This window comes from Mobula hypostoma, chromosome 1 (genome assembly GCF_963921235.1).
Source record: "Mobula hypostoma chromosome 1, sMobHyp1.1, whole genome shotgun sequence".
Classification (NCBI taxonomy): Eukaryota; Metazoa; Chordata; class Chondrichthyes; order Myliobatiformes; family Myliobatidae; genus Mobula; species Mobula hypostoma.
In genome coordinates this window covers 147,714,056-147,740,737 of record NC_086097.1, presented here as the reverse complement: position 1 = coordinate 147,740,737, position 26,682 = coordinate 147,714,056, and the positions used below count along the sequence as shown (strand labels likewise).

The window sequence follows — 26,682 nt, the reverse complement described above, 5'->3', positions numbered from 1 at the left end:
GCGGTGTTGACGAGCCTGATCTGTTTTCGTTTTTATTTTGTATGTGAAAAGAGATTTTGGGGGTGGGGGGTTTGGCTCGATGCGTCTGATCTGTTTTGTTGGCTTTCTTTTGTGGGGAGGAGGGATTTGGGGGTTGATGATTGTGCTGCCTTTCTTTTCTTTCTTGGTTTCAGAGCTACCTGGAGAAATGAAGAAATTCATAATTGAAAACTTGAATAATAAATGAACCTTTGAAATTAAGTAAAATGTCGAGTTATGTCCAGTCAAATTCTGATATATTATCTAATCACAGACAGTCCTTTGCTAGCATCTCTTCGGCAACAACACTTTCACTGATGGTCAGATGGGTTGCTCAGTGATATGAGCTGTGGAGTTATTGACAGATTCAGTGTGAAAACAGGCCCTTTGACCCTCCAAGTCCACTCCAAACATCAACCATCCATTTAGACTAATATTACATGAATCCCTTCTATTTATTCTTAAGCATTCATGCCAACTCAAAGGGACCTTAACATACTAAAGTATCTTCAGGTGCAGGTCTATAGCTCCTTGAAAGTGGCTATACAAGTGGACAGGGTGGTAAAGGAGGAGCATGCCATGTATGCCTTCGCTGATTGGGACATGAATATAAAAATAAGGAAGTCATGTTGCAGCTGTGTGAAACTTTGGTGAGGCCACATTTGGTGTAGAGTATGTAGTTCTGACTGCAACGTTACAGGAAAGATGTGGAGGCTATGGAAAGTTTGCAGGAGAGATTCACCAGGATGTTGCAATCCCTCCGTCTCCGCCGCATCTGCTCTCCGGAAGAGGACTTTCATTCCAGGACAAAGGAGATGTCTTCCTTTTTTAAAGAAAGAGGCTTCCCTTCCTCCACCATCAACTCTGCTCTCAAACGCACCTCTCCCATTTCATGCACATCTGCTCTCACCCCATCCTCCCGCCACCCCACTGGGAATAGAGTTCCCCTTGTCCTCACCTACCACCCCACCAGCCTTCGGGTCCAACATATAATTCTCCATAACTTCCGCCACCTCCAACGGGATCCCACTACTAAGCACATCTTTCCCTCGCCCCGCTTTCTGCTTTCTGCAGGGATCGCTCCCTACGCGACTCCCTTGTCCATTCGTCCCCCCATCCCTTCTTACCGATCTCCCTCCCGGCACTTATCCTTGTAAGCGAAACAAGTGCTACACATGCCTTTACATTTCCTCCCTCACCACCATTCAGGGCCCCAGTCAGTCCTTCCAGGTGAGGCAACACTTCATCTGTGAGTCGGCTGGTGTGATATACTACGTCCGGTGCTCCCGGTGTGGCCTTCTATATATTGGTGAGACCCAGCGCAGACTGGGAGACCATTTTGCTGAACACCTACGCTCCGTCCGCCAGAGAAAGCAGGATCTCCCAATGGCCACACATTTTAATTCCACCTCCCATTCCCATTCTGATATGTCTATCCATGGCCTCCTCTATTGTCAAGATGAAGCCATACTCAGGTTGGAGGAACACCATCTTTTATTCCGTCTAGGTAGCCTCCAACCTGATGGCATGAACATTGACCTCTCTAACTTCCGTTAATGCCCCTCCTCCTGTTCTTACCCCATGCCTTATTTATCTATTTATTTTCCCCTTTTTTCCTCTATCTGTCCCTCTCACAATTGCTCCTTGCTGCTCTCCATCTTCCTCTGGCGCTCCCCTCCCCCTTTCTTTCTCCCTAGGCCTCCCGTCCCATGATCCTCTCCCTTCTCCAGCCTTGTATCCCTTTTGCCAATCAACTTTCCTGCTATTAGCTCTATCCCTCCCCCTCCTGTCTTCTCCTAACATTTCAGATCTCCCCCTCCCACTTTCAAATCTCTTACTATCTCTTCTTTCAGTTAGTCCTGACAAAGGGTCTCAGCCCAAAACATCGACTGTGCCTCTTCCTATAGATGCTGTCTAGCCTGCTGTGTTCACCAGCATTTTCTGTGTGTTGCTTGAATTTCCAGCATCTGCAGATTTCCTCGTGTTTGCGTTCACCAGGACGTTGTCTGGATTATTTAGTTTTAATTATAAGAGGTTGGACAAACTTGGATTGTTTTCTAGGGAGCATCAAAGGCCGAGGGGTAATCTGATAAAAGCAAATATTATTATGAGAGGCTTAGATAAGGTAAGTAGTCAAGAGGCTTTTTCTCCAGAGTACGGATATCAGAGGGCATAGCTTTAAGGCGAGAGGGGTTAAAACACAAAGGAGTATTACTAATTATTTTATCTCTAAACACAAAGAGTGGTAGGTATCTGGAACAGTGCAAGGGAGATGGTAAAGCAGATATAAAAGCAACATTTATGAATGTTGAAAGTCATGCGAACAGGCAAGAAATGGAGGATATAAACCACGTACAGACAGGTGAGATTACTTTAATCTGGCATTGTGGTCAGCGCATACATTGTAATTTTAGATCCTGTCCTGTGATGTACTATTTTACATTTCCATCTAACCCTCCTTAGATTCCAACACTCACTTTGACAACCTAAAAGCAATTTACAGTACCAATTAACCTACCCATCTGCATGCCTTTGGGATCTGTAATAACTGGAGTACCTGCAGGAAACCCATGTGGTCACAGGGAGAATGTACAAACTTCTCATTGACAACATTAGAGGTCAGGATTGAAGGCAATTCTCTGATATTGTGAGGCAGTAGCTCTACTGACTGTGCCATAGTGCTGTTGGTTAATTATAGCCTTAATCCAAGCAGCTAAATTCCAGAAGTGAGTGGCTTCGTTTTTATCAGTACAGGTCCACAATCTCTTATCCGAAATCCTTGGGGCCAGTTGTATTTCGGAATTCAGAATTTTTCGGATTTCAGACCCCCCACCGCCGATACCAAAAAACACGTTTGCTCAAGTCCCTTATTTAAGCTGTCGCAGTGTGGTAGACTTTAGGACCCAGTGGCACACCAAACCTACGCACATCCTCCCGTATACTTTAAATCATCTCTAGATTACTAATAATACCTAATACAATGTAAATGCTATGTAAATAGTTGTTATACTGTATTGTTTAGGGAATAATGACAAGAATTTTTTTTTATTTCCAACAAAAACATTCAATAAAATATAGAAATATACAGCTTCAAACAAACCCAATCAAACACATGGTAAGTGACGTATTGGAATAAATGTAGAACGTCACTGTCACTGTCACTATAAAACTTCAGTAACTTTTCTTTCTGTTTATTTAAATCATATACAGTGGCAGTTCCGACACTATTTTCTTTAGTCAGACGCTGCACAGACACACCACGATCAAGCTTCTGCAATAACTCCACTTTCTGTGTTATTGTTAATGATAGATGCTTCCTTCTCTTTTTCTCATTGTTACCCATAGGGGTATCTGCAGCTCTTTTTGACATTTTCACTGTGAAATTAAACACAAAGTCAGCAGTGAACACAAAATATCAGCGAACAGCAAATGCACGTGTAACCAGTATGAGCACTGAGCCACAACTGACGTCTGGCGGCCTCTGCTTGTGCTGCCACTTCACTCCTGAGTGACGTCAGCTGTTGGTGAAAAATAACTTCGGTCTTCGGAGCTTTTTGGATTTCAGAATATCGGATAAAGGAATGTGCACCTGTATATATATGATGATAAATGAGGAGTTTCATCAGTGGGAAATAAGAGGAAAACTATGAATTGACTGAAGTCTCACATCTTCTTAAGGGAGAAAGCTGTGATTGCCGTAAATTAAGCCCAAGGTCATTACTACATCAAAGAATTAACCAATCTTAGTTATTTCATAAATAATTTTCCCTCCATTACAAAATAGGGAGAAGAAATTTTTACAGGGAGTTTTCAATTCCACTCACACTTACAAGATGATTCAAGTATACCAGTCCTGAATGCAGCAAGATCTGGACAACATTTAGGGTTGCTATGTGGAATTCACTTCCCTTTTAAGCACCAACACAATCTACCCTTGACATTTAACGGAATTAATATTGCCAATAGCCTAATCGACCAAAACCTGTGGTGTCACTTTCACTTGAAATTCAACTGAATCACTCACTACTAAAATGTTTACAGACTTGGGTCAGAAGTTGGATTTCTGGCACTGAGTGACTCACCTACTGGCTTTCCAAAATCCTTTGCAAGTTATGTGAATGGTGGAAAGGAATACTCTCAGCTCAAACTGATGAGACTATTTTCAATGACACAAGAATCTGTTCACCATCCAGAACAAAGCATTCTCACTATTCAGTGCCTTGCTTGCCAGCCTAAAGATTTACTCCCTCTGTTTTGGTGCAACATGGTTTCAGTATGTTGGCGAGTTTTCAACCACCACTCTGGATAACAGACTAATTTTTCCTTATTTTAAGGTTGCTTCAAGATTTTGTTTGTGTAAAATTGGACATGTCACAGTAATTCACTGTAAATTATCTAGGGACTTCTGACTTTAATTTCCTTACTATTTACCCTTGGGCCTCTGAACCTAGGTGTAACTGTAACACTCCCATTTTAAAGGCCTCCCATTGTTCAAATGCAGTTTTCCCTGCCCAGCTTTGATTCCAAGTGAGATCTGTTCGCACCCCACTGAAACTGGCTCTTCATTAATTGACTTTTTTTTTGACTTAAAGTATTTCATGGCTCATTTCCTGGTATACTAAACCTTACAATATGATCACTTTTTCTGCTCCTTTTCCAAACTTTTCTCATTGAGTCAGAAATGTACCGATAAATTGAGATAACTTTGTCACTTTATAATTGTGATCACACGAAGTAATTATATCAATAAATGTAACTACTTTGGAACACCTTGAAGAAAAAAATTAAAGGCACAATCAATGCATTTTTAATTACATATGTAAACTTAACCAATAAAAATTGCTTAATATACCCAAACTCTTTTCAATAGTTTTTTACAGATTTTGAAGATTGATAGAAGCAACATGACTTACAATGCCTAGTCTAGCATTTGAAATACCAGCAATCAGATCCTACATTATGTTGTGGAATCTTTCTTTGATGCGAAGGCAGGCACTCAAAATTTTTGTTGAATCCTTCTGGCTAATTAAATTACAGTTGATCCTGCTCTTGCATACACTTTAATGTTCTTGGATAGAAAGTTCATTTGTTAGTTCACTTAGTAGTGACAATGAACATTATTTCTCCCAACATATTTTAGAATTTCAAAGTAGGAAATCTGTCATGAGAATATTCAGTATTTCATCAATGTTTCAATTAACAACAGTCCACACACATCAAGCAAAAGACAGTGAACAGAAAACTTACCAATGAAAAAAGATACCCATATTTTTATTGGGTGAAAAAAAACGACTATCAATGAAGTAAAGCTGGTTGTAGTATTCCATAAGAAGCTCGATTCCAGCATCATTCCGGGTTGGAGTTCGCATTGCCTGAAATCAAAATGCTGGTATAAGTCAAGTGATTAAATTTTAAATTTTTCAAAATTACCAAACTCATTTGCACTGACGTTCTAGCACAATGCAGCATGGAGAGTGTTGCTTAGATTCAGACCTGTATCTCACCATTACTGAGCAAACAGCAAGTTTCAGAGGAAGAGAAAACGCACAGGTCAGTAAACCCAGAACGTTTCCATTAATTCCTTGACGCTATTATTGAAAAGTGTTTGCAGAAAATCAGCAACACAGCATCAATCTAACCTTTGAATTGTAATTATCACACAATAGAGAAAAACAATGAACAGTTTGGTCAGTCCAATTTTCCATCCTTGGACTCACTTTACACTGCACGCTGTCGGAGCAGTGCTGCCAGGATAATCAAGGACACGACCCACCCAGCCAACACACTTTTTGTCCCTTTTCCCTCCGGGAGAAGGCTCAGGAGCTTGAAGACTCGTACGGCCAGATTTGGGAACAGTTTCTTTCCAACTGTGATAAGACTGCTGAACGGATCCTGACCCGGATCTGGGCCGTACCCTCCAAATATCTGGACCTGCCTCTCGGTTTTTTTGCACTACCTTACTTTCCATTTTTCTATTTTCTATTCATGATTTATAATTTAAATTCTTATATTTACTAATTTTTACTATTCTTAATATTTTTAAGATTTAATATTTGTAATCGAGGGAGCAGGAAGTGCAGAATCAAATATCGCTGTGATGATTGTATGTTCTAGTATCAATTGTTTGGCGACAATAAAGTATAAAGTATAAGTCAGATCCTGTTTATTTGAATTCACATCCTTTGCAATGCTACATGTGATAAGTGTAGCATCATAATAAACTAGTTCTCATTTTGCAACAGAAGCCTTTATTTAGTCTCTCATTCTTAGATGATAAGAGACTGATAGGCAGCATGATAACTTCCTGGAAAGATAAAATGAATTTTGATCAACCATACACTTAACCCATTTTCCTTTCTCCAAAAACAAACATATTTGATTTCAGGTCTATAGAATTTCCACTCCTTTAACCATTTACCAATCAAATTAAATATCATAATTAAACATTTATCAACTAAAATTAGACCATTTTAATTATGATTGCCCTTAAACTACAAGGATAATAAGAGGGAAAAAATACACACAGGTGCATGGATAGCAGTCTAATCTTTTCTTGTCTGTCATCAAATTTTAACTTAAAAAGGGTTGTGCACTTTCAGATCCAATAGCTCCAGATGCAACAATCCAACAATATTTAATACAAAGATACATTTTCTAAGCTACATCCATGATCAAAGAGAGAAAAGGCAAAAGCATACTCAATGCCTCATGAGGCCCTCTGTTGGTCGAGGTCGACCACAGATATTGCATCCCAGCTGTCTACACAAGCCACAATATGGAGAGCAAGCTGTTGTCCCTGTAGCAGGCTCCTCCTCTGCACACAGCTGATGAATCCAAAGGAACAGCAGAGACAGCTTGACATTAGCACTGTCACAGGAGTTGCCAGTCAGCATTGAACTTAACGTTGGACTGACTTTGGGGCTCCAACTCTGGATTTTTTCCTCGGGGTTTACTCCCAAACTCTTCCCCATGAGTGGGTATTGCTGCAAGGCAGCGGAGGTTTCAGATCAGGAGTTTTTCTTTTCCTAGATGAGTTGCCAACCATGGCTGAGGAGTCCCATTTTCCCAAAGCAACTAGTAACCCACTTTTGCCCCTCGTCTTGTCAGTAGAAACAGTTCCGCTAGGCTTAATAGCTAAGCCACATGTGAAGACCAGAACTGGACTTGGTTGTCAGAGGCCATTTCAAATGCATCCCTTTGGGAGCATTTAATAGGTAGTGGGAGCTTATCTTCATTACCTCCCTCAATGATGACAACCTTAATCAACCAATGCTTCATGAATTCTTAAATTTCACCTGTAAGCAATGTCTTCTTTTCTCCAAGGAAATAAAAATCCCAAATTTTCCAAAGCCATTCAGAATACGCAGATTAAAATCTATTTATGATGTCAAACACTTGATAAATATTTTTCAATACCTGTACAGTATAAATAACCACCCACTTAGTTAATCACAAGCATTGCCACAGATAAATAATGTAAAAGCACCACCAGAGCTAAATAATTAAAAATTTCCAAATCCCTGAGGGTCTATTTTCTTTTCTATCTTCTCCATGACAGAATATAATGAAGAGGTGGAATGTCCAAAGTTGCCTTAACCAAGTGAGTAATCATACGAATATAAACAATGAGCATCTGCAGCCTATTGGACCATCAAGACTTCATGCTTTATCTGCAAGTGTTTTGAGGACTGTGTACCAAAAAGGATAACCCAGATGTTCCCAAACTGGAAACCACAGATGGCAGATCCATTCCCTACTGAAACTAGGTCTGCAGTTTTCAAATCATGTGACACTGTCCTTTAAAAGAAATTGAGATATAATCTCCACCAAGCTATCAGAAATGCCAAGAGACAATGCAGTCTAAAAATCCAGTCCCAAACCAGCCATCAGTTGTAGCCGGGCTTACATAACATAACGGGCTACAAAACAAAGTTGGGCAACATCGCCAACAAAAGCACATCCCTTCCAGGTGAGCTTAAAGCATTTTATGCATGAGTTGAACAGGAGGAGTTTGGTATGTCACTACCCACCCCAACAGCTTCCACCCACAGATATCATTACAGACAAAAGACCATTCTTCCAGAGAGTGAACCGTAGGAAGCACGGGGCCAGATGGTGTCCCTGGACGTATCCTTAGATCCTGTGCAGGTTAGCTTGTGAGGGTATTTAGAGACATTTTTAACCTCTCTCTGCTTCAATCCGAAGTTCCACTGCTTGACGAAGACCACTACCATCCAGGTACTTAAGAAAAACAAGGTAAAATGCCTTAAACAACAGGAAATCTGCAGTTGCTGGAAATTCAAGCAACACACATCAAAGTTGCTGGTGAACGCAGCAGGCCAGGCAGCATCTCTATGAAGAGGTGCAGTCGACGTTTCAGGCCGAGACCCTTCGTCAGGACTAACTAACTGAGTTAGTCCTGACGAAGGGTCTCGGCCTGAAACGTCGACTGCACCTCTTCATAGAGATGCTGCCTGGCCTGCTGCGTTCACCAGCAACTTTGATGTAAAATGCCTTAATGCTCTGGCATCCTCATTCATGAAGCGCTTTGAAAGGTTGGTCCTGGCATGCTTCAAGTCCAGCCTCCCAGACAACACTCACCCACTGCAATATGCCTATGGTCTACAGTGGCTACCATCTCCCTGGCACTACGCTCATCTCTGGAGCATTTGGACAATAAAGACACCTTCATTAGTCTATTGCTTATTGACTACATCTCCACCTTTAATTCCAAGCAAACTCATCACCAAACTCCCAGATCTGGGAGTCAACACCTCACTCTGCAACGTACACTGTGTGTGTTGCTTGAATTTCCAGCATCTGCAGATTTCCTTGTGTTCACCTCACTCTGCAGCTGGATTGTCAACTTCATGACCAAAAAGAAACAAAATCAGTAACAATAATAGGCAACCACACCTCCCTCAGGATTATTCCCCAATACAATAAGATGGAATCTTCACCTCACTACATCGTAATGATCTTCGCCTTATTACTTACCTACATTGAACTTTCTCCATAGCTGTTACACTTTATTCTGCATTCTGTTACTATTTTACCTATCCTACCTCAATGAGCTGTATAATGAATTGCTCTGTATGAACAGTATGTAAGACAAGCTTTTCACTGTATCTTGGTATACGTAACAATAATAACCAATATCAAGTTTATAGCAGTCAAGCTCAACCCAATGCTGATAGCAACTTTTAATTTTATATATTACAGAATTTCTAAACCTTCTTCACACTCGAGAAAAGCAAAAGATTCAACTACCTAGGATAAATATGTAGAGCTTGCAACAAGTGGCAGACAGGTGGAAGGATTGAGGGAAGGAATTGCCATTAAAGATCCTGACATAAATGCAGGACAAAATCTGGTGCAAGACAACATTGCATAGGAGTTGCTTTCCAAACAAGGGTGGAAGAGACAACAGAGAAGCTAGAGTCTAAAGATTGAACTATATAAGACATGCACATAAGATCACCAATGAGTCAGACATCCACATTTACACCTAAAGCAAAATTTGAACAATAGAGACCAGGGATCTCTGATATATTTCTTTCTCCCTTGCTGTATTGGGAGATTGATTTGAACTTCGGACTTGTTAAAATCAGCCAACTTTGGAACAGAATCAGTGATCTTCTTACTCTGAATGAAGTAATGCATTTGGCCATAACACGTAAGTATATTGCATACAAGAGAAAATCTGAAGATGCTGGAAATCCTGCCAAAGAGTCTCGGCCCGAAACGATGACTGTACTTTTTTAGTATAATACTTAGTTTATTTTTAATGGAACTTGTTACCTGTCAACCCAAGAACAATGGAACCTACCTGCCGGAGGTCTGCAAATTCCTTCAGCTCTTTTTCGTACCTGCATCCTGGCTCACTGTAGTGTTTTTCAATGAGTTCCTATCAAAACAAAAAAGAATGCAGAGCACTCAGCAGAATTGTTTGAATTGTAACTGGAAAGGGATGAATGGCCTAAAATTTAAAAAAACAATCTTAGTGATGATGTTAGGGAAACCAACCAACTCATGATTTTGAAAAGTGGAGTTTCAGAGATGGTCTTTCACTCTGACGGATTTCTGAATTCAGGAGCAACTGAGGAGAAGCATAGTTTATACAAAAAGGAGAAAAGAATACAATGATATGGAGACAGATGGAGACGAAATAACTGGAATATGACATGCATGGAGCTTATACCTGACATGGAGCTGTTTGTAAATTTATTCCAGAATTAGATATCATTAGCAAGGCAAACATTTATTACCTATCTCCAATTCCCATAAACCTCTTATGTTGTAGGTTTTAAACCCAGAAACAATGATGGAGCAGGAATATGATTGAGCTTCAGGAATCACTATTTTCCACAGTAACAAACATGACTTTAATTAGTGAAATATATTTCCTTTGATGCTCATGGACTCCTTGAGCCAAATAGCTTTGTGCTAGATTGCAAATTATATTTAAGATCTGGACTATTGAGTAGTTACTCTGTCATATTCCCAAAACACAAAAACCTCAGAACAAGATGTGAGACTCAGGCCTAGCTGCCTATTTCTTTATGAATAAGATTACCATCAGAGTGGTGGAGCTGAGCAGAACTAGTATGACAGCAGGATGAAAATCTTGTGACTTCATTTTATCCTCTAATGTTAAAGTGGAAGATAAAACATTACAGAGCTATTTTAGTTCATTTGACCATAAAAGCATAAGGCATAGGAGTAGAATTGGGCCATTTGACCAACTGAGTTTGCTCCATCATTCCATCATGGCTGATTTATTACTCCTGCACCCCATTCTCCTGCTTTCTCACCATAACCTTTGACACCCTGACTAATCAAGAACCTATCAACCTCTGCTTTAAATATAACCCATAACTTTGCCTCCATAGCCATCAGTGGCAATGAATTCCACATATTCAACATCCTTTGGCTAAAGACATTTCTCTTTATCTCTGCTCTAAAGAGATGTTCCTTTATTCTGAGGCTCTGGTCCCTCTGGTCCTAGACTCCTTCTGGTCCTGATACTTTACAGGAGTGCAGATACAACAGGATCAATTATACCAATGATATATTTTTTTAATTAGTTGTCAATCACAGCAACTTGGAGTAAATCCATTTTGTAAATGTTCACGCTTGGAAGACAGAATAAAAAGTAGTTTTTCTGCATTCATTCTGGATGGCGATCAGAGTCACTCAGATGAAAAAGGCACTTCAATCAGGTTAAGTATTTTTCCATTTTGCATTAAATGCTTAACCATCATTAACATAAAATTCTTGTTTGAATGAAAAAAATGCTTTAATTTCCACAGCAGCCATGTGAAATTTAAACACTTAACACCTCCTTTACTCATGTAACCCTGGGTTTGGCTAGAGGCTTAATCTAGGGGAAGACAGCTCCCGGCCCAGTAAAACTTAACAAATCTTGTTTGGGTGGATGCTGCGTGATGTGCCCATTACAAATCAGTACCATGAAATAACAAACAGTACACAGTATACAATTAAATGACTGAGCTTTATAATTGTTAATTTGACTATACGGTTAGTAAAGAAACAAAAAAGGAAAAGGGCCCATTCTCATGAAACAGTCTAATGTGCAACGTTGGAGCTCACAATTCTGTCCAATCATTCCCCGTCGACTCCTCTGAGTGTCGGCAACCCTCAGACCCTCGCTCCAAGACCACTCTGTCCGGCTATCTACCAACTCTCTCCATTTGCATCTTCTCTCTTCATCTCTCGCCAACAAAGGTCGCAAATCCTTTCTCTCAGACCCACAAGAAAGAAACAACATGCCTCTCATTGAATGGCACACATTCCAAAGCCCCCGTTATCTCCAGTCGTAACCCAAACATTGCTGCTACAGAGAAACCATTACATTACCATTAGTAGTGAAATATTACAGGGAGGCCATTACATAAGCAGTGAAACCTTACAGCGTGTTGCACTCTCCACCCACCAAATTTAGTTATGTCCTCATGACATTGAATAATTCGCCAACCCCTCCTGCAAAATACTAAGTCCAATCCAGGTGTACAAGGCAGTGACACAGCTCCCCAAAACGGTTGGGGTCACACTCTGTTCCCCTGAAGCTACATAGGCCAGCCTATCTGGTGGTCTCCTAATTCCCTGAGACCTCCATTTCCCCTCACCTAACTCGTCAGGTTCCGACACTACTGGGGATACTTCTGGTCTACCTGGTGAGGCCTACCCTGGGCTCTCACTCGTGCCCACCAGCATCTCGGACCCCTCTGTCCTGTGGCCAACCCCCGCTTCATCCCTTGCAGGGTCCCGCTGCAACCTAGGCTGTCCACAGATAAAGCCCACATCCCTCTTCACCTGACTCAGTGGGAGAAGGGCTGGGAGTCTCTTCCTCAATCAATGGGGAGTCAGCAAAAAGCAGCAAATACCACACATCTAGGTCCTCATCCTCTGAATCAGTATCCTTCTCAGGGGTAGGGGACAGCTTAACCTCTCCTGCTGTTGGCCCTGCAGTCGTCCCGTGTTTCTGCAGAGTCCTCCTACTAGGTGAAGGGTCCAGGTCGGGCTCTAGGTCTACCTGCACCTCTTGTCCCAGGGCAGCAGGTGGTTCCGATGGAGAACCTTGCCAAGCCCATTCCTGGAAAACTGGTAGGTTTGGCATCTGACTCTCCACCATATAGGGCGTAGCCGCCCAGCAGTCAGCCAACTTATGCTTCCCAGGTAGCCCCAAATTCCTTATAAAGACTTGGTCTCCTGGCAGGAGTTGGGAGAACCTCACCTTTTGATCATACCTCCTCTTATTTCCTGGATTCTGCTTAGCAGCTGCGACCCCAGCTAATTCATAAGCCCTTTTCAGCTCTCTTCTCATATCAGATACATACTTCAGATAAGTCTTCAGTGGTAAGTCGCCCTCGTCAGTCCCAAAACAAAGGTCAATGGACAACCTCGCCTTGCGCCCGAACAGAGAGTATGGCAAGTACCCGGTAGCTTCATTTCGGATACAATTATAACTGCAGACCTGATGTCCAATATGTTGACTCCAGCTGCTCTCTTGCTGATTTCCAAGGTCCCGAGCATATCTAGCTTGTCCGATTAAACCTCTCGGGCTGGGGATCACCCTGAGGATGATAGGGCATGGTTCTCGACTTCTCGACTCCAAGCATGCCCAGTAACTCATGGATGAGTCTGCTCTCAAAATCCCGTCCCTGATCACTATGTATCCGCCTAAAGAGGCCATAATAAATGAAATACTTCTCCCAATATACTTTGGCCACAGAGGACGCCCTCTGGTCCTTGGTAAGAAAAGTCTGCGTATATCTGGTGTAGTGGTCTGTGATGACTAAGATATTCGCCGTGTTGCTAGCATTGGGTTCTATTGACATGAAATCCATACACACCAGGTTCAGGGGCCCCGCACTCTGCAAATGGGACAGGGGAGCTGCCTGCGTAGGCAACATCTTCCGCCGAATGCATCAAATGCACGACTGGCAGTATTCTTCAACCTCCGACTTCATTCGGAGCCAGTAAAACCAGTCTCTGAGCAATCCATAGGTCTTTTCAACCCCCAAATATCCAGAATCATCATGAAGTGAGTTCAACGCAATCCTCCGATACTTCTCCAGCAGAACCAGCTGGCAACACTGAGGACGGTCCGGGGGTGACGTGACCTGGTATAGGATCTGGTTCCACAACTCCAACCGAGGCCATTCTCTCAGTAATAAAGGCACCACCGCGTGCTTCGTCTTCTCTGCCTGAGCCATGTCTCCCTTTTTGACTAATGACCAAACGATACCAATGCCCGGGTCGTCTCGCTGAGCAGCTGCCACTTCCCCAGAACACAATTCTGGCAGCTGATTTGTTTTCAGAGCAGTCAGCTTATGGTAAACCTGGGGAATGGCATCATCAGAAGCTCCAAACTGATCCACCGTTCGATCCTTCCCATCCTTTCCCTCAGCCTTCATGGTGATGGCAAAGTGATACATGGCCTTTACCCCGGGGCAGGAATGCTCTCCCACTCCTCGTCCCTGTCCAGTCCCTCATGCGCCTGTCGGGACAAAGCATCAGCATCAATGTTCCTGCTTCCCAGCTGGTACTTCAGGCTGAAATCACAGGCAGACAATACCACCAATCACTGATGGCCTGTGACATCCAGTTTCACTTAGGTCAGGGTACAAGTTAGAGGGTTGTTGTCCGTCCTCACCTCAAACTTGGCCCCATAGAGGTATCAGCTTATCCACCACTGCCCATTTCAACACCAGAAATTCCAACTTGTGCGTGGGATAGTTTTTCCTCAGAGGGCGTCAGACTCCAGCTGACAAACACAACGGGTCTCAGCCCGGTGCCCTGATCCTGATACAGGACACCTCCTAAGCCCTCTCGGCTGGCATCTGAGTGCAGTACATATGACAATCGGGGATCTGCAAAAGCCATCACCGGTGCCTGGGTCAGCAGCTCCTTCAGCGACTGAAAGGCCTCTTCACATTCTGCATCCCACCTCAGTCCAAAGGGCTCCAATGGGCTAAGATACTCTCCACCCTCCTGTCCTCTTTTCCCCCTCCCTTTCTTTTTCAAGGGAGGATAACCATACAGAAGCTGATTCAACAGGTGACTCACTTTTGTGTAGCCTTTCACGAACCTCCAATAGTAAGCACAGAATCCAAGGAACGAGCGCAGAGCACTCACAGTCTGCAGTCTTGGCCAAGTGGTCACCACCTCAATCTTAGCCAGATCCGTAGCTATTCTATCCCATGAAACTATGTGCCTAACATAGCTAACAGACATTTTGCAGAACTGGCACTTGTCCAGGGAAAGTTTTAACCCTTCAACTTTCAGGCGGCCCAGCACCTTCAGTAGCCTTGCTTCATGTTCTTCCAAGGTGGATCCAAGTACTATGAGGTCAACTAGATACACAAATACCTAAAGCAAGTTCATATCTCCCATTGTCTTCTCCATGACCCACTGGAAGGTTGCAGGGGAACCCGATAAGCCCTGAGGCATCGTTTTGAACTGGAAGAATCCCAGGGGACATATAAATGCCGTCTTCTCTTTGTCAGCCTCACTCATGGGGATCTGGTAATATCCACTTCTCAAGTCCAGCACACTGAACCAAGTCGTACCACTCAGACAGCCCAGTGCATCTTCATTCCTCAGAACTGTATACTGGTCAGGGACGATATGCCTGTTCAGGGTCCTATAGTCCACACACTTCCCATTCTTCTTTCAAGCCACTACTATTGGGGACGCATAGGGGCTTCGGGACTCAATGATAATTCCAGCTTTCTTCAGCTTACACAAATGCTCCCGAATGTCTTCCACCTCTGCAGGGGCTGGTCTCCGCAACTTTCCTCTAAACAGGGGTGTCCTCGGTCACCAGGATAGTGTGACGAGTGCTCTTGGAACAACCCACATCAAATTCATCAGTGGAAGAGAAACCTTCCAACTTCAACATTGTCACTACCAACCTCCACTTCCAAACCGCAGGAAGCAGGGAGTCCTCAAAGTTGAATGACTCAGCGGTCAACTTTCCCCCCTTTTCCAATAGTTTCTCCCTGGCTTGTCTCACAGGGACACTAGACATTACTGTCACCAGGAACAGATGCACCAGGGGCATCCCCCACTTGAAGGTGACCTCCCCCTTCGTAGCGTTCCTGACAATCACTGCCATCCTGCTCACCTGTATAACCCAGGGCTTCTGCAGTTTGGTTCTCACCAGTACCCCAGCAGGAAATCCCAACTCCCTCTCGTGGTCTTCCGGAGCGTCCACTAAGAGGGCCTCACCCTCAGGCACTCCGGGAAATTTGGGGGTCCCTATCACTCTCGCTACTTTTCTGGGCCGTAACACCATTGGCTTTGACTGGATGAACCACACAGTCCCTCGTCTACATTCGTTATCCAGCCCAATGCAGCCACACACTTCCCCAAAAGCAGCTTAAAACACTGGGTACGTGGACAATGTTCCCAAATAGCTCTCACTAGCCTTCTCCTTGCAGGCCCCCCATGAGCCTCCTCACAACAGGGGTGTTTTTCCCCACCAGTATTGAAACACTGCACTTCTCAAAGGGGCCTGGACAAACCAGCACTAATGTATCAAGGACCTCACACTCCCACATCGGCCTCCGAGAGCTCCAACTTCACTGACAAATAACTGCCGTACAGATAATCACCTGCACTAAGACCCCAGATCTCAAGTGTCCTGAACGGTGTCAATGGTAAATGTTTCAGATACCGGTTGTAAAACTAACAGTACGACAATGGTGTCAAGTATGGTATTAGCATAAATACCCTCTATCTGTAGTGACACACTGGAATATGGTCCCAACTAAGCCTTCAGGAATAGGGTTTTTCGCTTTCAGGGGTTCTGTGGTATATTGCTGAGAACGTGTTCCCCCAGGGACACCAGGCCATTCCCTCACTGGGTCTCCTGTAAGTTTTCCCAACAACTCGTTCTGCTTAGGTACCCGGGGGCTCACTCTCCTTCTCACGTGACACTGGCTGATGTCAGCCCTCCGCATTTTTCGTCCCTTTAGGGGATCTGCCCCCACCCCCCATCAGCTTCATCATATGCGGGGGGGGGGGTCACACCCACTGATAACAGCCGAGAAATCTCAGTTCTCAACTCTGCCACAATCTCTCTACCGCTCCCCAAGGCAGGCTATCCGTGGTCACTTCACTGCAGGGGACCACAACCGAGGACTGTTGACGGGGCCTGCTGACAGAGCCCTCCTGCGCCTCCGCCGCGTTCTCCTTCTCCCCTACCTCTCTGATCAGCTCAACAAAAGAGGGAGGGCGGCGCGTGTTATGAGACTGTCAGAGACCCCAAGCAATCAGGTCCTGGGACTGGGCGCCCTGCTGTCTGGTCCACTCTTAACTGATCCACCTCAGCCGCCTGAATGACCCCTCTGTGCTGCAAGCAATTTAGCTGCCCCTCTAGCCGAAAAATAAAAGTAGAAAGCTTCTCCCCTTCTCCTGATGCATATTCTGAAACCCTGCCATGTGCTCCATTGGGCTTCCTGTCATGCCAAAAGCATTTTCCAGTGCTCGCATTTAATTACTCATAGTTGCTATGGGATACCGCAACCTGACGGCTTTCACAACGTCAGCAGCCCGCCCACTCAAACTCTCAACCAATCTCTGTCGCTTTACATCATCAGAGCACTGTCACTCATCTAACAACTGAGAGATCTGCTCTGCGCAAGTCTCATACTCCTCTTCCCTTTTAGGCGTGGGCGTTATTTCAGAGAATAGGCAGAGTTTACAATAGCTGGGACTTGAACCTGGGCATTTTTCCATTTATTCGCCAGAGAGGTAAGGGCAGATACTAACTCAAAATTCTCACTCTCCCCTGGAGGATGGGGACTAATTAGACATTCCAAATCCAACCACTCCTTCCGCTCACTCCTCAGAAACAACAGAGCCCTGTCTTTGAAATCTCTGCTCCTAGCTACAGGAAACTCGACTTGTGATTCGACCCGCCCCGCTGCTGCTATGTCAGCACTGGTCTGCATTAAAACGAGAGCTGCGCCCACCATTTTATCAAACCTCCACCCCACAATTGCAACTTTAACAGTACTTAACAGGCAAATTAACAATTCATCCGGAGTACGAATATCTACTCCACTGGTTCAATGCTCAGGGTATTCACACAGCATCCAACTAAATCAATCCAGAATGATACCCCCACAATTGTAACCCTAGGTTCAACTAGCGGCCTAATCTAGGGGAAGACAGGCCAAACTTAAGAAATCTCCTTTGGGTGGATGCTGCGTGATGTCTCCCCTGTCACAAATCAGTACCATGAAATAACAAACAGTATGCAATTAAATGACTGAGCTTTATAATTCTTAATTTGACTATACCATCAGTCAAGAAACAAAAAAGGAAAAGGGCCCATTCTCATGAAACAGTCTAATGCGCAACATTGGAGCTCATGGTTCCGTCCATTCGCTCCCCATCGACTCCTCCGAGCGTTGCCAACCCTCAGACCATTGCTCCAAGTCCACTCTGTTGGGCGGTCTACCAAATCTCTCCATTCGCATTTTCTCTCTTCATCTCCAGCCGACAAAAGACCGCAAATCCCTTCTTTCAGACCCACAAGAAAGAAACAACATGCCTCTCATTGGATGGCACACATTCCAAAGCCCCCATTTTCTCCAGTCATAACCAAAATACTGCTGCAGAGAAGCCATTACATTAGCAGTGAAACCTTACAGCACATGACACTCAGATTTTCAAGTGGTATGTACACAAATTAATAATTTGGTGCCAATGAATGGAGTGTCATGTACTTAATGTCAACAACAATGGTGCTATGGTGCCTGGGGAATAAGGATGCCAAATAAACAAAAGAGTTTTGATGAACGTGAACTAAACTCATTTGCCTAGGCACTGTGAAATTATAACTGCTTCTTGTAACTAGGGACTAGAGTTGACATTCAGATTATTTCTCTCTTTTTCCACAAACAGTACTGTAAATAAAAAAATGGAAATAACTTAAATTGGATCAACATGGATGCATAGAATAAATAACTGGAAAAACAGAATATGAAATAACACCTGCCTTTCCTGCAAAACATACTGTTATTCTTATTCACTTGTGAAACAAACCACTCTTAAGAACTAAGAATTAGAGGTGCTCATTTTATATCAAAATGCTTTAATACCTGGCAACTAATTCTTCAAGATTATTTGTGAGTTAAATGAAGAATATCACTGAATATTCACGAGAAGCAGGCATAGTCAGGAGCTCTGTGCTAGCAAAGTGCAACAGAATGCAATTGGAAAGAAATCTATTGTCCATTAATACAGAGTTGTACCATGGTAGTAAGATAAATAATTATACAAGTATATTTCTTTTGAAGATCCTTGATTGTGTCATTATAGGTAATTACCAACCTGTAGAGGCATCGTCAGTTCAACTTCTTTTGTCTCCTTCAGGCCAAGAGGAATCATGGGAACACTAACAGACTCACTGAAATACAAATAGAGATGGTCAAATGTTTTCATTATCTCTTCTCCCAGTCATCACCAGTATTATGTTAATCAATTGATAATAATCATACTACCTCAGCCATTGTGCCTTCAGCACAACGACCCTAAAGCTGTCAAAGTTGGTCTAAATCTCTCCCTTCCTTTTCTTCCTCTAAAATAATCTTAAATTCCATTACATATTATTGTTATAACTCCTTAAAAAGTTCAGCATTTTATTTATTTGGAATTGTTGCAATAGTCCCCTGGAGACTTTACCAAGTAAAGGTGCTAAGCAAACACAAGGTGTTGTTTTCATTTGAATGTCTTATTTAATCACATTAAGGGATAGTGATATCCTACAATAATGCAAAGGCTACCTATTGGTCACAATACAAGAAGAGATCTGACATTGAAAAAAGTCACTGGCATGTTTTATTTTATTTCAATAAAACTTAAACTAAAATGGAGCCAATTACTGTAATAATGAACTTTTTGAGGTGGATGTAAATCAGTAGTTCCCAAAGTGGGTGACATTGCCTCCCCCCTGGGGGCAGTGGGAGTTTCTAAGAGGGAGATAAAGATAAAAAGGGTGGTTGGGGATGGGTGCTTGATAGCAAGGAGGGCAGCTGAGGGATTTTAGGCTTAATTTAAGAAATTAACTAATCATAAGAATTTGATCCTCACTGCTTCATCATTATTACAATAATAATGTATACATAATGTCTTCTAACCCAATGTTCTCTTAGACTTTGCTCAAAGTGTATTATAGTTGTTGAAAAGCAATGTGACACTTCTATATTTGGCATATCATGACTGAAGGAATTGTGTTATTTCTGGGCCTGGCCTGCGCATTACTGCCGTTCACTACTACAGTACATTGTTAGATAATACAATTCCCATACTCTAATCACATAGTGATGCAATTCCTGTGGAGTAGGGTGGGGCACTCAATGGTAAAGTTCAGAATTTTCCCTTTTAAATGGTCCTCACCGCATTTCTCTAGCCTACAGCCCAAGTAAGATATCACTGCCCCATGAGAGTCAGGTTTTGCTTCTACTCTGATGACATCATAACTTCCCCGTTATTGATCACATCACTTGAGGTTGGACCTAAAACAATAGGTGATTGACTGTGGTCATTAATTCCTAGCAAAAATAGCAGGAACAGACCAAATGAAAAAGTAATGTAGACAGACAGTAGAGTGTGGAGTATCTGAAATATGGATTCACACCTGCAACAAGCTAAATCTGTAAAGCCCCATACAATTGGAGCAAAGCTGATTCTGCCGGTAGTAGGGAAGGTTCAGAGTATGGCTTTACATATGTCACCAGATCAAATAATTAAAGCAATTCCACTCAGTGATCACACTGTTCAAAAATGAATAGCTAAAATGTCTGAGAATGTGAATGAAACATTGTGCAACATACTTAGGACAATAGAATTTGCCATTCAGTTAGATGAGTTAACTTAGCCAAGCAATGAATCTTTGCTTCATAAAAGATGAAAGCATGGTTCAGGAGTTGTTATTTACAAGGGAACCAGGAACAGATATGGAAGGGGGAGTTAACACTTCAGGTTGCTGAGCAATTTTTCAGAAAGAAGGGTATTCCGCTCACCAACATTCTTGCTTGTGCAACAGTTAGGGGACCATCAACGACAGGACACTACTATTGAAAAAAGCTGTACCTAACATATTTACCACTCACTATGTAATTCACAGACAACATCTTGTCACAAAAAACCTAAGTAATTGGTTTTATAAATTCATTAACTACTGTTATCATACTGGTAAATAAAGTCAAGTCCCATGCTTTCAATTGTAGACTATTTTGAGAGCTTTGTGTTGAAAATAATGAACAGTTTGAATGCTTGCCACTGCACACAGAAGTCAGGTGGCTCTCAAAAGGAAAATGCCCAAGACCCTTTTTTGCGCTTTTTTAAACTGTGATCAAATCCCTTGAAGACTTGAACGCTTCATTCAGGTATCAACACAAGAATATTATTCACAGCATTGCTTATTTGTCAGAAATATTCACAAAATTTCATGAACCCAATCTTCAATTGCAGGGAAATGAAGTGAATATTATCAAAGTCACATCAGTTTTCTCCAAATCTCTGTCCAAGTTAACACTACTTGAGTGCAACATTAGCTGTTGCAACCTTTCCAATTTCCGAACCCCTGAGTTGGAAGACAAAATAAAGAATACTAGGTGATGATCTTCAAGTATACTGTGTCCACCTGGGTGATCTGCATAAAGACATGTCATGATCTTCTTTCGATTCAAATTCCATGTTGGTTAATAATTCAATTCCTAAATATGCGTAATGAGGAATTAACAGGAAGGATGGAGGAAAAACTGACCAAACAAAATGATGCTGAGTTTCAAAAAACATATCAAGATTTTCAGTTGCAGAAAATCTCAAAACACTGTGGAAAAAGGTCAAGATAGTCCATCTTGCCTTTCCAACATTACATTTAGTAGAGCACGATTTCAATGCAGTGCCCAAATTCTTTCAAAGCAATGAAACTGACTGCAAATTACTGAATGTGGGGATATGAGATTATTTCTGAGTGACATTCAGTCTGATGTTGAGAAGCTGATATCATTGCACCAAGCACATCCATCTCATTGAAAGATGAACATTTTCACACAAGAGTTTACTCTGAACTTCTGTTAAATAGCAGTAAGTCCAAAGTTCTCAAATTCCATGTCATTTGCCCATGCCTAATCTTCATCCAAGAGCGTTCTTTATTATGGTTAATATAAAATAACAATTATAATTTTACATGCAGCTGGTTAAGCCAGATAAATACATTTTACAGATTCAGGACTCAGCCACCGTAGTGTCCCCATACCCACATTTACCAGATCCACCTGCTGAGGACCTTCTTTGCTGGCCCACAGTAACACAAATTCTACAGTGTGGTCTGAATAACAATGGGCCTCCAACACTGCACAGAGAAAGCCAAACTCTTAAAGCTTTGACAGGTAGCTATGGTTATCAAAGAGCATTTAAAAATCTTCAACATCTATCAGTGACATTATTAGGACATTATCAGATGTCTGAATCAAACATTAAATTCTTCTGCATTCTGTAATTGACGTATTACTCTCTAAATACAGTTGCTCCAGATGCCAGATCTGGGGGAAAAAAAACACGTGAAAATATCCATGTATTTCTATTCAAATATTTTAGATGGCTAGTCACATAATACTGAGTTTTAATTTCCCACTTGTGCATCAAATACCTGCAACTGCCATCATTTGTGTAGATGTACTTTAGTGCTATTCAAGAATGTCACAAAAGCTAAAAACCTGAGTTCTACTGCACAGGATCTTCCATTACAAATGTAAATACAAGTGGAACTCCATCAAGCTTTCTAACATTTTTCAGAGTTCACATTGCACTATCAAAGGTTAACTCCAAAATTCACAGGAATTTTTTGATTTACAAGTAGCATACAAGGATGTGCTTAAGTTCTGTTAAATGGAAAACTTATTTTCCTTCACCTTGCTGGATGCTTTAGAGTTGTGGTATCACAGTTAATCAGTGGGAAGTAATATGCAACTGAATGGGTTGCCTCAATATCAGGGTCAACAGGAGAGTTCTGGTAAGATATTAAACAGCAATTATCAATTGGACATTAACACAGCCTACCTACACACATGGATAAAATGGATCTTTGCCAACCCTTAGCTTGCTGACCAGTCATACACCAAATTAAGTTGGACTTGGGTCAGCAATGGTGCAAAACACCTTCTCAAAGATTGACTTAAACTTCCTATAGTTAAATTGCTTTACACAGATTAGTTTAGGCTTATATTTTGAGAATTATTCTTAGTAATGTTTAGGTCTAGCGCGGACTAAAAACAGAGGGCAACTCGTGTTTCTCAAGCATTTAAGGGAAAATTCATACAGTAATAGATGCCATAAACCTGATGACAAAGTATTTCTACAAAGTATACCTGCAACACAGCAATTCAAACCACTAAATTCTGCAATACTATGCCTCTCTTCTTAATTAACCCCGGTGAATGTTGAACTCAGGACCACCTTCCCATATGTTCTCCCCGACCAAAAATCCATCCCACATAACATAGGAGCAAAATTAGGCCATTCAATCTATCGAGTCTGCTCCATGGCTGATTTATTATCCCTCTCAACGCCATTCTCCTTCCTTTTCCCCATAATCTTATGATGAAGAATTACAAACCTGAGTTATTTCAGTCCACCAATGCAACAACAGACTCAAAGAAGTCCATCTTTTTTATACAAAACTATAAAAGTTTAAAAATATAATAGGTATCCATTAGCCTCACGAGACCATGAATTTGCGCCTTGGAAGGTTTCCAGGGCACAGGCCTGGGCAAGGTTATATGGAAGACCAGCAGTTGCCCATAAAGTCCAGGAAATACAGCCCAAGAGCTACCAGATATTCCTCATACGGTAACCCTTTCACTCCTGGAATCATTCTCGTGTATCTTCTCTCAACCCTGTCCAATGTCAGTATATCCTTTCTAAAATAAGGAGCCCAAAACTGCACACAATACTCCAAGTGTAGTCTCACGACTGCCTTATAGAGTCTCAACATCACATCCCTGTGCTTATATTCTATACCTCTAGAAATAAATGCCAACATTGCATTTGCCTTCTTCACCACCAACTCAACCTGGAGGTTAACCTTCAGGGTATCCTGCCCAAGGGCTCCCAAGTCCCTTTGCATCTCTGCATTTTGAATTCTCTCTCCATCTAAATAATAGTCTGCCCATTTATTTCTATCACCAAAGTGCATGACTATACATTTTCCAACATTGTATTTCATTTGCCACTTCTTTGCACATTCCCCTAAACTATCTAAGTCTCTCTGCAGGCTCTCTGTTTCCTCAACACTAAATGCTCTTCCACCTATCTTTGTATCATCAGCAAATTTAGCCACAAATCCATTAATCCCATTGTCCAAATCATTCACATACATCATAAAAAGCAATGGTCCCAACACCGACCCCTGTGGAACTCTACTGGTAACCAGCAGCCAGCCAGAATAGGACCCCTTTATTCCCACTCTCTGTTTTCTGTCGATCAGCCAATGCTCCACCCATGCCAGTAACTTCCCTGCAATTCCTTGGGCTCTTACCTTGCTAAGCAGCCTCATGTGCGGCACCTTGTCAAAGGCTTTCTGAAAATCCAAGTACAGCAAATCTACTGCATGTCCTTTGTCTATGCTGCTTGTAATTTCCTCAAAAAATTGCAGGAGGTTTGTCAGGCAGGAATTTCCTTCAAGAAACCATGCTGGCTTTGGCCTGTCTTGTCACATGCCTCCAGGTATGGGGTAATGTTATCCCTAACCATTGATTCCAACAATTTCCTAAGCACTGATGTCAAGTTAACAGGTCTATTGTATCCTTTCTGCTGCCTCCCACCCTTCTTAAATAGTGGAGTAAGATTTGCAATTTTCCAGTCATCCGGTACAATGCCAGAATCTATCAATTCTTGAAAGATCGTTGGTAATGCCTCCACAATCTCTCCAGCTACTTCCCACAGAACCCAAGAGTGCATTCCTTCAGGTCCAGGAGATTTTATCCACCCTCAGACCTTTAAGCTTCCTGAGCACCTTCTCAGTCCTAATTTTCAGCGCACAAACTCCACTTCCATGACACTCTTGAGTGTCTGGTACAATGCAGATATTTCTACTGTGAAGACTGATGCAAAATACGCATTCAGTTCCTCTGTCATCTCTGCCACTGCCATTTCAATATCTCCAGCGTCATTTTGTATTGTTCCTATATCTACCCTCGACTCTCTTTTTCCCTTTATATACTTAAGAAAGCTTTCAGTATCTTCTTTGATATTAGTTGCCAGCTTCCTTTCGTAATTCATCTTTTCCTTCCAAATGACCTTCTTAGTTTCCTTCTGCAAGTTTTAAAAAAGTTTCCCAATCCTCTATCTTCCCACTAATTTTGGCTTCCTTGTATGCCCTATCTTTTGCTTTTACTTTGACTCTGACTTCACTTGTCAGCCATGGTAGTGTCCTTCTTCCATTTGAAAATATCTTCTTATTTGGAATATATTTGTCTTACACTTCCTTCATTTTTCACAGAAACTCCAGCCATTACTGCTCTGCTGTCCTTCCTGCTAGTGTCCCTTTTCCAGTCAACTTTGGCCTGTTCCGCTCTCATGCCATTGTAATTTCCTTTATTCCACTGAAATACCGACACATTGGATTTTAGTTTCTCCTCCTCAAATTTCAAAGTAAACTGAATCATACTGTGATCATTGTTCCCTAAGGTTTCCTTAACCTTAATCTCTCCTATGACCTCTGGATCAATGCACAACACCCAATCCAGCACAGCCAATCCCCTAGTGGGCTCAACAAAAAACTTCTAAAAAGCCATCCCTTACACATTCTACAAATTCTCTCTCTTGAGGTCCAGTACTGACCTGGTTTTCCCAATCCACTTTCATGTTAAAATCCCCAATGATTATCATGACACTGCCGTTCTGTCACACCTTTTCCATCACCTGCTGTAATCTGTAATCCACATCCACAAAGCAGGAGTACTTTCAAGAAAATCATAGGCCAAATTTTGCTAAGTGCTTTGAAGATAAGGAATAGCTACAGGAACTAGCCTAATTAATAGACATTTTTCATCATATGCACCAGTTAAACAAGTCTCTGCAAGGCCCTTTGAGAAACTGTTTTGACATCAGGTGACAAAATTCTTGGATTTAAAAGGAAACTGAATCCTTGGGAAAATCATGTTGCAAAAGAAAATCTTGAAATGTTTTCATTGCTATTGGGGCATGAGAGTGAGCAAGGATGTCAGAAAGTCTCGAGTCTTATTGAAAACCAGTTGGAAGAACGGCAGAATAAAATTGACCAGTATTTTTCCACCCTTTTAGATTATGAGAACACTCAGTCCTCTTTGATTGTCATTTAGAAACGCATACATGCATTAAGAAATGATACAATGTTTCTCTGGCGTGATATCACAGAAAACAAGACAGACCAAAGACTAACACACTGACAAACCACATAATTATAATATAGTCACAGCAGTGCAAAGCAATACCATAATTAGATGAAGAACAGTCCATAGGCACAGTAAAAAAAGTCTCAAAGTCACCGAGTCGATCGACTCCCGAGTCCCCGATAACAGGCAGCAAAAAGGGAGAAACTCCATGCCATAAACCTCCAGGCACCATCAACTTGCCGATACCTTGGAAGCAGCTGACCACAGCCGACCCTGAGTCCATCCGTCCGAAAACTCCGAGCTTCCGAGCAGCCCCACTGACACAGCCTCCCGAGCGCCAGCCTTTGCCGAGCGCCTTCAACTTCTCCCCGGCCGCTGAAACATGCAAAGCCGAGGATTTCGGGGCCTTCAGCTCCAGAAATTCCGGATACCACACAGTAGCAGCGGTAGCAAAGCAGACATTTCAGAAGTTTTCCAGATATTCTGCTGTGCACTCACATCTGTCTCCATCAAATCAGAATTGTGCACGGTCCCCTACTTAACAGATAACAGATATTCATCACCGGAGAGGCCGCGCAAGCTGCCATCGCGCCGCCATCTTCTCCCCTGACTTTCAACACAAATGTATGACTGGCTGAGTGACCCTTTCTCTGAATCTTCTGCTCAGCCTGAGAACTTGACATTGAGAGAAAAGAATGAACTTTGTGGAAAGCCCTCCGATCATGCACTCAAGATGAGTTTACTG

General features: G+C 42.3%; 1 protein-coding gene across 3 annotated transcripts in view; it reads right to left on the bottom strand.

Annotated features, from left to right (window-relative positions):
- The window catches only part of rhpn1 (rhophilin, Rho GTPase binding protein 1), a 125,290-nt gene that overhangs the window by 41,774 nt on the left and 56,834 nt on the right, over nucleotides 1–26,682 (bottom strand). For all 3 annotated transcript variants that reach the window (XM_063057658.1, XM_063057668.1, XM_063057676.1), the window contains 3 exons: nucleotides 18,889–18,964; nucleotides 9,848–9,925; nucleotides 5,266–5,390 (listed from right to left, as the gene is read on the bottom strand). In XM_063057658.1, coding sequence (XP_062913728.1) covers nucleotides 5,266–5,390; nucleotides 9,848–9,925; nucleotides 18,889–18,964 — 279 coding nt within the window. The remainder of the gene's footprint in view (nucleotides 1–5,265; nucleotides 5,391–9,847; nucleotides 9,926–18,888; nucleotides 18,965–26,682) is intronic.